The sequence below is a fragment of the Arvicanthis niloticus genome, chromosome 18, assembly GCF_011762505.2.
Source record: "Arvicanthis niloticus isolate mArvNil1 chromosome 18, mArvNil1.pat.X, whole genome shotgun sequence".
NCBI classification, from domain to species: Eukaryota; Metazoa; Chordata; class Mammalia; order Rodentia; family Muridae; genus Arvicanthis; species Arvicanthis niloticus.
In genome coordinates, this window is record NC_047675.1 from 6,087,091 (window position 1) to 6,101,448 (window position 14,358).

Below are 14,358 nucleotides of genomic sequence, written 5' to 3' on the forward strand. Positions count from 1 at the left end.
TCGAGAAATAGAGCTATGTTGCTCTTAAGAAGGTGGTGCTACCAGTGGTTTCTGGAAACAATTGTATATTAGTTTTCTGTGGCTGCCTTATATGTTTTCACAAACCAAATGGATTTAAGAAACACAAACTTGCTGACGTAGTCAAAAACGGGTCTCACTTGATTAAAATCAAGTTGCCGGTAGAATTCTATTGAAGTACCCGCGCCTTTCTTTTTCTGGGTTTTGTGGGTGCCTGCATCCCTTGGCTTGTGGCTCTTTTATCTATAGAGCCTTTAGCAAGCACGGAGTTCATTCTCACAGCAAAGCATCTCTGAGGGTAACCCATGGTTACATTATTAGACCCGCCTAGAGATAATTCAGGAGCATCACAAACTGAAGGTCACACGATGTACCACACAAGTTGTATCCAACTAAGTGATCTTTGTGGGAAGACTCTGCCAATTAAGGTAGAAATCTACCATGACCAGATAGCCTCTGAGCCCAGCCCAATATGGAGACCTCCTTCTTCAATATATTTTCTCCTTCTCTGATCGTGTCAGGATAACTCTAAGCCTACACATACACCTCTACCTAGGAATGTCACACAACCACAATTAGATTATAGGACCAATTACCTTTCTCCTGACAAAACCTGTTCAGTCACCATCTGAGATTCTTGAAATGCTTCCCCATGCTAATGAGGCATTCCAGGTACCCTAAGCCCCAACCAATGACCTTTGTCTACCCTGGATGTCTCTATTCTTAGTCCTCCAAAACTTTATAAGCCTTTATTCACCCAAAGTAAGTTGACCTGCCCACAGACTATGCATCCCTGTGTGGTTTATTCATTGAAAGTCCTCATAGAGCTCATGAACCTTCCATTCAACATCTCTACCCTCGCTGCCCTCGTGGATTGCATTGGCCAATGGTCCATGAGAGCGAGGAGAGAAATAGACCTTCATTTGCACTGCAGCACATCACAGGTTCAATGGGTTAGGATATGAGCATTGCTCACTCTACCACATGCTTTATCATTGCAAGGAAAAGCATAGCACAGCAAAGGATGCTTCATGGCTTACGGCTTAAGTTCTGCATTCGTGTTGCCAATTCTCAGGTAGATGCCTTGCACATGTGCCCTGCTGTGTGTGTTGCATTTCTAGAAAAATACCGATGCTTCCTTGTGCATGAATTTCCCATTAAAAACTGGGACTTTAACATCAGCTCCATTGATATCATTTGTACAGTTATACATTTTGACAAGCAACATTGACATGTGAACTTTAGCAAAGAAAACTTGAGGAAATAATTCAGTGCATTGAAAAAATTGCTCTATGAATACACTCTTCTCTCTAGTACAGAAAATCAATGTGTTGGCTGCAATCGCATAGCTTTGCTTTCTGTCAATGGTTTCACAAGGCTTTAGAGTGCCCTCTTGCTTTTGGCATTGTTTTTTGGAAAGACACAGGAGGTTACCAAAAAAGCAATCAGCTGAATTTTGCTGTAGACTTCCTCACGGGTGTTGATTCAACTCAAAGGATGAGAAGTTGTCGGCTTGCTTCGTGAGTGGAGGTGCCTATGATACTAAAAATCTTGAGCAAGGGCTAGGTACAGATCCAGGAAATGTTTTCCTTAACATAAAATTGGGAGAAAGTTGGTGGGCCAGAAACAACGGTTTGGTTGTCAAGACGCACTCCACAGAAAGGGAACAAACAGCTCAACATGGTGTTGGCACCTCTGGTTCTCAGAGCACAGTTGGACACAGTGTCAACATCAGTAACTGACATAATGAAGCTAACTGGTGTGAACAAGACATCCATCCCAGTTCTTCTGAGGAAGCTTCTAAATATTAGTTGTCTGGAACTATTGATAAGCATGGATACATTATTAATGACTCCAGCAGCCGGCTGGTGCTTCTCAGATGGTTCAAGCATTTAGCAGGAAAGGCCTCTGTGAAGTTCTGCACAGAGTAATGACAGTGTCTGTCTTAACTCAAGCAAATGGCTGTTGTGAGCTCTGGGGAGGCCAAGCAAGCAGCTGTACTGCAGAGACCAGCAGAGGGCCACCACCTGCTGAAGACAGGCCGGCAGGCAGCAGCCTGCTGAATGCAGCCTGCTTAATAATTCAGGGGAACAGGAGCCCTTGTCTCCTTGTGGCACTGTTTCTTCATCTCAGGCCTTTCATCATCCTGATGAAGCTTGTGAAGACTCAGAGACTAAAGACTTCCAGCAATTCACCAAATTTCAAGACTCAAACTGTGGCAAGGATAAGTTTGCTGTTCACAAAGAGTTCGTTTTTCTGATTTCAGTCCTCTTTTCTTCCTCCTTGTCTTCTCTTTTTCTTCTCTCTTTTTCTTCTACCAATGTCATGAGACTATCGGATAAAATATTAGAAAGGAAAATCTTGTCTTCTCCTGTCCTCTGCCACCCTGCACCCTACACATGACTTGGCTTCTTGCCATGTCTTCTCACAAGACATTCAGAATCAAGAGATTCCTGGCCAAGGAACAAAAGCAAAATCATCTTATTCCTCAGTGGATTTGGATGAAAACTGGTAATGGAATCAGGAGCAACTCTAAGATAAGACATCAGAGTAGAATGAAGCCGGGTCTGTAAGGGGTCACACAATGGCAAGACTGAGGGCTTATACTGAATCGTGGTCTTTGATCAATCCTCCCAGATGGAGTTCAGTATTTTTAACCTGGAAATTTGTTTATGTTTAAATTGGGTGTGTGGTTTGTCCAGTAATAAAATGTAGAATCTTTCAAAAGAAAAGAGGAAAAGAGAGAGAGAAAGAGAGAGAGAGAGAGAGAGAGAGAGAGAGAAGAAAGAAGAATCCTCCCAGATGGAGTTCAGTATTTTTATTTTTATTTTTTTTAAAGATTTTTTTTTATTTTGGTTTTTTCGAGACAGGGTTTCTCTGTATAGCCTTGGCTGTCCTGTATCTCACTCTGTAGACCAGGCTGGCCTCGAACTCAGAAATCCGCCTGCCTCTGCCTCCCAAGTGCTGGGATTAAAGGCATGCGCCACCACCGCCCGGAGAGTTCAGTATTTTTAACCTGGAAATTCGTTTATGTTTAAATTGGGTGTGTGGTTTGTCCAGTAATAAAATGTAGAAACTTTCAAAAGAAAAGAGGAAGAAAGAAAAAGAGAGAGAGAGAGAGAGAGAGAGAGAAGAAAGAAGAAAAGAAAAAAATAAATTTTAGAATCACTATCCTCCATAAACATCTGATGTAGTAAAAGATACATGAGTGTCTGGCTGTTGCCCTTCTAGAAGCATCTGGGAAAGTCTGCATGCTCAGAGAAGTTTTTTTTTTTTTTCTATAATTGTCCAAATCATAGTCTATTACTTGATGAAGAAAACCTCTTTGTTCTACAGAATGGGACCGAGCACCTAGACAGCCTGCGGGTGGATTCTTGTGGAGGCCAATTCCTATGACTCAGAATCTTCTCAACTGTAAGGCTTAATTTGTCACCCAAAATAACAACATGGGCAAAATCATGGCTGTATTTACTAGTCAAATAGTAACTTTCTTGATGTTCCTGCATATTAGTTTGACAAGGATTTCATTGAACAATATAATATAAAATATAAGCAGAAGATGTCAACGTATTTGGCAGGATTCCTGGAAAACTTGTTTAAAGATCTGACTCCGCTGAGAAATGTTTTCATTGCTCCTTACCTGTCTCTTATGTGGCTCTTGGGGTTGGGCTCCAGCAGCCAGAGTCAGCTATGAGGCACAGAAGGCAGAGGAAGTAAGGAATCTAAAAGTGGCTGTGCCCCCACAGTAGCCCGCGTGCTCCACTGCCCAGTGTTTTAACAGTGAAGAGTCTACTTTATTCTGGACAGTTTAGTTTGGGTCCTACGTCTATGGCAACTGGACATAATTGTCTCAGAAGTATCACAGTTAGTTTTGCTTTATGCTCTATTGTCATGATCAACAATACTAGATTTTGAATGGAAATGAAGTTATATGTTTGCTAGGAGGGGAAATGTGGCTATTTGTATTTTATGTTCATTTGTGTCTCCAAAACTGTTTGTACAAGAAAGTTTGTATGTAAGTAGCTTCTGGGAACTTATCCTCAGTTGGTTCTGATTGGCAAATAAAGATATCAATGGCTAATGGTTGGGCAGGGCAGACAGAGGTGGAACTTTTAGGATTCCTGGGCCAGGGAGAGACAGGAAAGGAGAGATATGCCATGCTGGGAGAGGTGGGGGAGAGAAGATGCCACACATGAGAAGGTATAGCACCAGAGAGCATAACTGCCCTGTAAAAGCCAGGGCAGAGCAGCCCAAGGGGGCTGCCCAACTGGGTCCCTGGCAGCCAAGATGGAATATAGGATTTAGTAAATAATAACTCAGGATTATTGAAAGGAGGTAAATTAGCCACATGGATGTTAGAAAGTGGCCCAGATATTGAGCTGATTAAGGAATATAAAATAAAAAGACTTTATGTGAGTCTTTCATTCAGAAACCCAGAACACTGGGAGCGGGTAGCTAAGATTAAAAGATAGGGCTTCTCAGTACCGATGCTACCTACCGGAAGTGACCCGTAGCCACACCCATCTCTCCATCCCGTTCGTATTCAATGAGGCAACTTGGAAGACTCTGGAAGAAGAGAAATAAAAACTCAAAATATCCAAAAAACAATGATCTATTGTCAGAAATAAAACCTCCACCGTCTAGTTTAAAACATCACTACTTTTACTCTTTTCAGTGGGATGTAAAGTAGGCTCTCTAAACATAAGCATTATTACAATAATTAACAAGAGTGCTCTTGTCTTCTCTTTGTCATGGGAAGAAGCATCATAATCTGAATTGGGAGTCATGAACCAGGCTGTGCTCTCTGAGATGTCACCATGTTTGCATGTTTACAGTGACATTTGCATTCACTAGGGCTGTCCACAGTCTGTGGGTCCATCTTTACTTAGGGAAAAACAAACCAAAAAGCTCAGTGGGGGAACATGGTTTTCTCAGGTGGCCATCAGCTGTGGAAGCCACAGAGGGGACCTGCTCTATGGGCAGCTAGCATATTGTGCAATCTTCCGAGTAGCAATGGCCCTAAATATTTTCATAAATTTTTAAAGTTTTGTTTCATGAGTAGACATTCTATCTCCCAATTAATTTATAAATTTTGCTGACAAGTAGGGAAGGAGAGGATTCTAATTTAAATGCTTGAAAGTTTAAGGATGAGGACATGAAAAGATGACTCGGTAGTTTAGAATGCTGCTGCTCTTTCAGAGGCCCATGGTTCACTTCAAAGCACTCACATGGTAGCCGGCAAGTACTTATATTTCCTGTTCCAGGGAATTCAGTGCCCTTTTCTGGCCTCATTGGGCAACACACACACACACACACACACACACACACACACACACACACTTTCATAAAAAACACTCAAACACTTAAAAAATTAAAAAAAAATGAAATGAGTGATGAAAAAATCTCTAATGAGAAGTATGTTGTGAAGGCAAGGGTTAAATACAACCATCTTCACTGCAGACTAAGGCTGAAGCAACACTATAAAGATCACGGTACCAAAATTCAGGGAGACATTCCTTCTAAATACCGGAAGAAGAACAATTTTTTGGGAGGAGTTGCCAACTGAACTAGGTCTTGAAAGATAGGAAAGAAATAGAGAATTAGAAAGTGTATGCGAAGATTAAAGCTAGTGTTCCAATGCTGGGTGAAGCTGGACGGCCAGACTCTCAGAGGCAGGGGACTGAGGAAGGAGGTGTGGTTGGAGACCAAACCGTTAAAAGTGACAGTGAGATTGAGTTCTGAGAAGACCCAGCTACATTTGGGAAAAGGTCATGGCAAGTGAAGAGAGCACTGTGGTGTTTGGGGGAGACTGTAAGTGTACATGAGAAAGGTCTGATAGATGGGGTGACCAGGGAATGAGGTCATTTCTAGGCGTTAGCTCCAGCTAAGCACAGAGACAATGAAGAGTAGGACACAGAGGTGGCACTGTGTTCCATGGATTGCTAGACTTCCAGCTGATATTTGGACAACAAATTAAATGCAAAGCAAAAAGGTCAGGAGTCCATGGCAAGGACTCCAGAGAAATGGGAGCCTTACTCTGAGAGTAGGTGTGGGTTGGATCAAGACCTTGGAAGCACAATCCTGAAAGTTCTCTGAGGGTCTGGGTGCGCAGCTATGGCAATGAGGAGAGAGGAGTCTGACACAACTCCCCTTCCACCCCATCATCTGAGGGACAGGATTCTCAACAAGAGGTTAAAAGTAGATTCTCTAAAACTTTCAAGATGCCTACTTTTTATTTTTAAAAAAATCAATAAATAAACATAGGTAAGGATTCTGATGTAATCAAACAGAAAATTCACTTTTAAACCCCAATCTTAATTCTAAAAGCCTATCACTTTAAAACATATATTATCTTTTTTTAAATTAAGTAATTATATTTTTAATGTGTGAGTGTCCTCTCTGCATATACACCTGAATGCCAGAAGAGGGCATCAGATCCCATTACAGATGGTTGTGAGCCACCATGTGGTTGCTGGGAATTGAACTCAGGTCCTTTGCAAGAGCAGTCTTTTAAATGCTGAGCCATCTCTCCAGCCCTACCTATGTTATCTTTTTAATGAATGATTCTTACTTAGAATCCAAAAGTTGATGCCCTAAAAATATATAACATTCTATGGTAGTTTGAGACCATCTTCTTTTATTTGTAATACTTTTGAATGCTTTCTTTATTTCAATTAAATGTTCTTGCTGATTTGGATGGTTTAAACCTAGATCTCGCTTTTTGTGTCTGGAATATTCCTTTTGACAGATTCAGCTTCATAGCTAAATCATTTTTCCTACTAAGACTTTGGCCAGATTCATAATAAATAACAACAACAAAAAAAAGACTGATTGAGAGTTTCAGTTCTGTCTTATATTTTGCCAAAATGATGAGCCGAGCAACAATAAAGGCAGAAAAAGGTCCATACCGCTGGATGATCATGAAGTCACTTGTAAGAGTAATCGGTGGCTAAACACTAACTTTAAATAGCCTCCCAGTGCTGCTTCATACACAGGTGTCCCAAAGCTTTAAGAAGCTATGTATGAATAGGACTTTTTTCAAATTTTAAAACAAAAGTTTCCACAGCTCAGTGCAAGTGCAAGTCAGTAATATTTTACTTGGCTGTTGCCGGTTCACTCTATAGAACTTCCTTTTTGAAAGATGTATTTTTAAGTGTCTTTCAAAGAAGTTTGGATGTGGGCTCCTTGTGGTGCCCAGGAAGTGAAATGAACCATAAATGAGACACATCAAAAGTAACTTACAAAGAACTTTTTTAATATTAAAGTGATGAATCAGAGTTCAAATTAACAAGTCAAGGAGTCCGCCTGTAATGAAAATCTTTTTCCAACATAACACTTCATTATAAAGGGAGTTTTTCTATAATAGAAGCAAGTGTAATTACATTTTTATATATAATTAGGACATTATTATCATTTCACCATATCAAAGTTCATTATAAGACATCTCCAATACATTTTTCATAGAGCAAAAATAAAAAGAGAACAGGAGTCCTTCAATTAGACTCCTATAAGGACATCCACAGAGACCGAGAAAAGCTGATCAAACAACTCAGCTCAGAAGGGAACAGGTAGAGCCCACGTTCCTTTTATGACACAGAAATGGCATTTTCTTTTGGATCCTGCATAATTTCTAATTATAATTTTCACCACTTCTAGTCATCCATGAGAAACTAACACGTAGCATTTCCAAGAGCAACGCAACTTTTCCCCCCCGAACCTCACGTCTGTCCATTGACTGGCTTGGAGGCACCCATCCTCACCACACCTCACATCACGGATTTTGCAAACACAGCTAAGGTTCCCTTCTGTCAACCCATTGTGATTAGGGACACTTAACTCCTCAGAACCCTAGCACTTTATTACTTTTTCAGAAGACAGAGTATCTTCTAGAAATGAAGTTGCATGTCTTAACTGAGGCCAGAGAACAAAATGTCTCTGTGGAACATGAAGAGTTAGTCACGCACAGGGATTTATAAACACATGTGCAAAGGGAGTTTGGCTTGCAGGGATCCGCATATGAATATGTTCAGAGTGGATGGAAACAATATGTATTTTTCATGCTGTGTTGTGTTTCAGTGAGTACTGCTCCTGGAGCAGGGGAGCTCGGAAGAGATGGTCCTCGCTGTTCCCTCTTAATACAGTGAGCAGAATTCTCTTCAGTTTATGGAAGACCCTTCACTGATCTTTTGACCTTGTCAGGTATGGACAACGTGGGTTTCATATGCTTGGTCTTGGCTCCACCTGAAACATATGCAATATGTACCCAAGAAAGATTTCTTTATGACCAAAATAGTGAGGTGCCACACTTGGCACCTGGGGCCGAGGAAGACCTCTGCCTTTAGAGCGAGTAAAATAGAGAGTGAGAATTTGTCTGCTGGCTTGGATGCTATGCTCCTTAGCTCTGCTGGAAATTAACTTGACTCCCTATTCCCCTAGACCAAACGTAGTGACTACTAACTGTTTACTGCCCTCATGCCCCTGCTGCTAACTGGTGTTGATAACGATATCATGGTGCTATGGAGAAAGTCATTATCAAAGGAAAACACTAGCCTGGTGGGTCTGTCTTCATGTCGAATATTCGAGATTTAGTTATGAGCAGCAGAAGTTTCCATGAGGAAGTAATTCCTTATAACTGGACACTTTTTTTTTCTCTATACCATACTATAATACTCAATATTAGAATAATACAAGAGATAGCGTTGAATTTTTATTTTCTTAAAGAAGAAAAAAGTCTTTTAAAAATGTTTTCTTATTTCTTGCTTTCTGTTTTCAAAATTCTGAAGTTAGCATAACGGTGTACTACTTCTTGCTTCCACTTAACCTGAAGGGGGGAGAATTCTTCAAGTACATTATTTAAACATAGAGTCAAAAGTGTTCAAACTATCTCCTTTTCTTTTAGACAAAATAAAACATTCAGCAGAGGGTGATTTGATGTTTTAATTAAATCTTTCTGACATGGTCAAAGTCTGCAATTACTTTCTTGTCTTTTACAAAAGAAATAGGTGACAGGAAATGAGCCGATCTCTGTCCTGGATGGTACGGTGGTCAGCTGTATGTGTGCGCCTGGCAAATAAAATCTTGAGATGATTTTAAATGGAACCACCTTGTCTGTGGGCTCAGCATGAGCTCCTGTATCTGGTTGTAACTGGTTTTATGTGTTCTGATTTTTCAGAATTCACATGCTACTTTTACACTCAAATACATTTTTGGTGAGGATTTCTTTTTGTTACAGGCTCTTTGAGAGAAGTAAGTCTACTCATTTCATGCAGTGCTGCTAAGCTAAGGGGCTCTGCCTAGCTAGAGTGTCAGCTACTGTTCCGTGCGCTGTTTCTAGCTGTTGGTCACTATTATGAGATGAGTTTCTTGCTGTTCATTTATGTTCTGTGGTAGAGTCCTCTGTGTGTGTGTGTGTGTGTGTGTGTGTGTGTGTGTGTGTGTCTGTGTGTGTGTGTCTGTGTGTGTCTCTCTCTCTGTGTCTGTCTCTGTCTCTCTGTCTATCTCTCTGTCTCTGTGTCTCTGTCTCCTTCTCTGTGTCTCTCTCTGTGTCTGTCCCTGTGTCTGTCTCTCTGTCTCTGTGTGTGTGTGTCTCTCTCTGTCTCTTTGTGTCTGTCTCTGTCTTTCTGTCTCTCTCTGGGTGTCTGTCTCAGTCTCTCTTTGTCTTTCTCTGTCTCTGTCTCTCTCTGTCTGTCTCTGTCTCTCTGTCTCTCTCTCTGTCTCTCTGTCTCTGTCTCTGTCTCTGTCTCTCTCTGTCTCTCTGTCTCTCTCTCTCTCTCTCTGTCAATTGAGAAGGTCCCTCTAAGAACTTCAGAATGCTGGTGTGGAAGCCTGGACTTGGCTGCTGCAGGTTCTGTCAAGCCTGCAGCCAGCTTGGGATCAAGCCGAGTGGGTTCTGATTAATTCCTGGGAGTATTAAGGACCTTCTTCATTTGTGTAAGAGTTGTCTTCTTGCAGAGGCTCTGAAAGCAGGAAGCGATGCCACGACCTGTTCTGGTGCCCACGGAGCGTGGAGTGGCCGTTATCCCTATCTTTTTCGTCTTTCTTCTGTTTATAAGTGAAGTCAATCTGTCAAAAGAACAGGTTCAAAATAAAGTTGGAGAGGAGGCAGCTACTTTGGGATTGATCACATTTGTGACGCACACTGCCTGTTTTCACACCTAGCCATGGCACTTTATGATGTCCGTTACACAGAGCTCTGCTCCTTTTAGCCTTCAGCTCCTAGAGGCTGGTACTCATCACTGCTCCTAATTTCACCACAGTGCAGTCTTTTGTATCGCATTCCTGGTGTGGCTGTTACTGGAGTAACATTAGGGTTGAAATTAAAAGGTGGGCTTATACAGTACTAAATGGGTGACTGATTCGCAATGCAATATACTGTTCTCTTGCTCAAGAAAATAGACATTTTATGAATGATACATTTAAGTATCCAAACCTATTCTTTTTACAAATACTTCCTAGCACAAAAGGAATTTAGAAAAGACTGGGGTGATTTTTGCTGGAAGATTGCTTTTGTAGTTTTTGGGCTTGTTGTTGATATTTAAACCTATTCCATGTGATCTTCTAGCTTTTTGTTTTTCTCCTCTAGAAATTACACAGACAATGGTCAACTGTCATCCACAGGAGACATTTTTATTTAACTATGTGTGGACGGAAAGCTTTCATGTTTTTTTCTTTACATGGATGCTGTTCTTAGCTCCTTGATGCTCTGCACTGGCTGGGCGCACTTTGTGCCCATTCTTGCTGGGACACTTCCACTCTGACAGATGCTTAACAAATAGTATCGGCTTCGGTGGACTCCCAGCCTTGCGGTAAAGTTCAAAAGCAAAGGGTTAATGCTGTCATCGTTTCAAATTCACAGTTGTGTGCAGTTTGCTCATTCTCTTTCAAGGAAGTGGCTTTGCCCAGGGGACATACTTTGGGACTGAGAAGAAGCTGGAAAGCAACAGGGAGTCTAGTGGCCAGGACCCTTTCTATGTGGGATTTCAAATATTGTCTTCTAAGCTATGAGGTCCCATCTCCAGGGCAGCTTAGACAGCTGTCATGGCCAGCTCATCCCTGTCCATCCTCCCTGACCTCCCCTGTCCTCATTTCATCCATTAGGCGTGTCTGGAGTCTCAAGCCTGGGCGATGTCCCTGCTCTGATAATGTAATTATTAGGGTCCAGCAGAGGGCCAGTTGGCCAGATGAGTGTGGCAAGCACTCTCTCTCAGACACCCTCAGTGCTTGACAGATGGTCATGTCAACTGTGTTTAAAGACACAGTGTATGGCATCCTTTGACCCCCCCCCCCAACCCCCTTAAGTGGAACCAGCCAAGTGGAGTGTACAAGAAAGAGTAGGTCCAAGCAGCAAAAATGGTTAGTAGTCTCCAGACCAGAGCATACTGGGAAGGCAGTGATAAAAGTAGACTAAGGTTGAGTAGGTTTGTGTCGGTGTCCAGAAAACTGGTCTCTGTCATTGTCTTTTCAGTCTGGCCCCTTTGTCCTAAAAGCACTTCTTCCCAGCTCACGAGATGAAGAAATGCCTCTGCAGGGCCTCCTTCTACAGGGCACAGCCTGCTCAACTGCCCCCTTTCCTAACAGCTACATTTGCTTAACCTTCCTTTAGTGTCAGCAGCAGCCAGGAATGGGTTCTCAGCAATTTCTGCCATCGAGAGTTCACCACCTCCAAAACACACCAGGCCTGTGCGGTCATTCCTTGAAGCCAGTCTGTCCGATACCACAGAGTCATGTGTGTGGTTTCTGAGAAACAGAGGTCACCATTACAGATCACTGTTTCAGTAATATACGTAGTCTTATCTCTACACAGTGATGGCCACAGATCTCCAAATACAAGAGGGTAAATTTGCTACCGTTTGCAATAGACACCTTAGCTCTTTTAAGCCAAGGAAGTCTTAACCTGCTAACCACTAAAGTTAAATGACAACGAGGGTTTTTTTTTCCTTACTGTCTGGTTTTGTCACTCACTGACGCTCAGTCATTCAGTCATACATTATGAAGGTTGTATTCTCACCAGTGCTCTGTTAGGGGATGACAGAGGGAAGCAGTGCAGAGGATTTTGCAGGTGACTGTCCTCATGAAGGACACAGGGCACAGGAAGGAAGAACGAACTGGGCTCCTTGCCCTCAGAAAGGAGCCCCAGGCTGTCTGCGGGTTTCCTCAGATCTGCCCTCAAGATCTGATGTCAACGAAAGAGGTGGCTGGGGATCCAGCTAAGGTTCCTCGTTGAATAGAAGTCCCTCTGATGTCCTTGTCTTCAGCTGACAGTCACCCGAGTCCAGAGAATCACAGATGTCCTGAGCAGTCTCCTGGTATCACATTCAGCATTCTTGCCACGCAGCTGACACAGCTACCAAAGAGAACACAGAATGGCTGCTCTTGCCTGCCTCTAGGCTTCCAGTTGGCTTTGGTTGCCTGTAGGAACGTTCTAGTACCTCAGCTTGGCACCCGAGGCTTTGTAGAAACTGCTCCCAAGCTGTTCCTTAACCTCCCACCCTCATCATGCTAAACCAGGGCCACTCTGTTGTTCTCATTGTTCTCAACACTGCAGCTTCCCCAGAACTTGAGGCTTGCTCACCACATTCATCCAGCTGGAGAGTTTCTCCTCAGCCATTCAAGATGCTAACCGCAGAAGTAACCTTACCACATGTGACCTGGTAAGCAGAGCCCTTCCTTTCTCAGAGATCTGCAGAACCTTCCATTCCTGCTCTAGCCAGGACCTTGCTGATTTCTGCATACAGATGCCCCCCCCCACTGGACTGTAGCTCCTAGAGAGCAGGGTTGGACTTCATGCTCCTCCTCTCAGGGACTGAGCAAAATCTCCGGCATAATATGGGTTCTTGGATAAACATGAAAGGCAGATTGACTGCTGCAGGGCCCAGGATCAGCAGTTCCCTCTTTATTCATTGATTAAATGAATTTAATAATGAAGCCATCCCATGGACGATTCCAGAGTATGCCGACTCCTCTGCCTCATATCACATACTCTATTGAGAAGAGTCTGTGGGTGACTTGACCATAGCTCCAAAGAACAACGTGTAGCATATAAGCAGGTCATTTCTTAAGCCCTTTGATCCACTGCCTCAGAGCCCCTATTATTAGCAGTGCCTCAGACCTCTGCACAAAGCACCGGGAACATTTATGTGCTCCACTATTGTTTCCCTGGGCTAGGAAGAAGGGCAGCCACACTAGAAGATCATTTCCTGTGATGCCAAGATGTTTTAGAACAATATTGTGATGCTCGATCTCACCTACTATCACTAAGATAAGCCCAGAAGTTAAATTATGAAGCAAACGTGAAGCTTTGAAGAAATTCTTATTTAATCTGTATTCCCCTGTTTCATCTGCACACCCATCCAGCACAATCTGCATCGTTATTAGCCGCATCAACTTGCCTAAAAAAAAAAAAAAGTAAAAAGTAAGACATCTGTGTTATAGCATTAATATATTCAAAGGTTTTTACTTTCATCTCGCAGGCATTAGCAGTGGGTAAATGTGGTGTAAGCCCAACTTCCAACAGAAGTAAGTTAGGGAAGGAAAAACGTACTCGGGAACATAAAGAAGAGCTTGCCAAAGAAATAGAAAGAAAAGAAGATGGGACGGAGGGAGGGAAGGTGCAGTTAGGTGGAAGGGGCAGCCGGCCTGGACTTATGCAAAACGCCGAGATTCTCCCTAAGTCAACTGTTTTGCCTATCGCTCCTCTGTAGCTTGTTGCTAATTGCCAGAACAGTTTCTAAGGCACCGAGGCAGCCCCTAGCAGAGTGCGGAAGGTGTGTTTGTGCTGCTTTGCCCTCTGGCTTGGCTGCCAGCCTATTCCCTCAGATCAGAGCCAGAAGGCAGACTCTTTTCGAATACCGATCACCTCACCCGGACCTGATGCTTTGAGTTCCTTTTGGCATCCATTCCTTCTGCCAGTTTCCTCCTCTGTTCCTCTCTTTTCTTCTGAAGTTGACAACAAAGACATCCTCAGGGCCCTCCTTGATGTAAGACCACTCTTGATGTTATTACAGTGTGGTTTTTTTTTTTTGTACCCTAAAGTTGTGCTACTTTTATATTCAGCTAGCACAATATTTGCACACCAGAAGATAAAGAAACTGTGACTGCGCTAGACGGAGCGGCAGCCTCTTTTTAATTCGTGCCTGTCCGTGGTTTTTGATGTGAACCTCCCCTTCCCTGTCACTCATCTACATACCTGATCAAGAACCCGGAGGTGTCCCTTTATACACAATGCTCCTTCTATACCTTAAATTGGCCTGACCTGCCACTTCTAATTTTAAGACATATGGTTGTATGGGGTATAGATGAATATGGAATTTCTATGAGGCACAAAACTTTTGAACGGTTCCT

At 42.7% G+C, this 14,358-nt stretch overlaps 1 protein-coding gene across 1 annotated transcript; it reads left to right on the forward strand.

Annotated features, from left to right (window-relative positions):
- The first annotated feature begins 2,435 nt into the window (after positions 1-2,435).
- LOC117723536 (large ribosomal subunit protein eL39-like) lies at positions 2,436-2,591 on the forward strand. Its single transcript, XM_034523172.1, has one exon. The coding sequence runs from the start codon at positions 2,436-2,438 to the stop codon at positions 2,589-2,591; it is 156 nt and encodes a 51-aa protein (XP_034379063.1).
- The last annotated feature ends 11,767 nt before the right edge of the window (positions 2,592-14,358 follow it).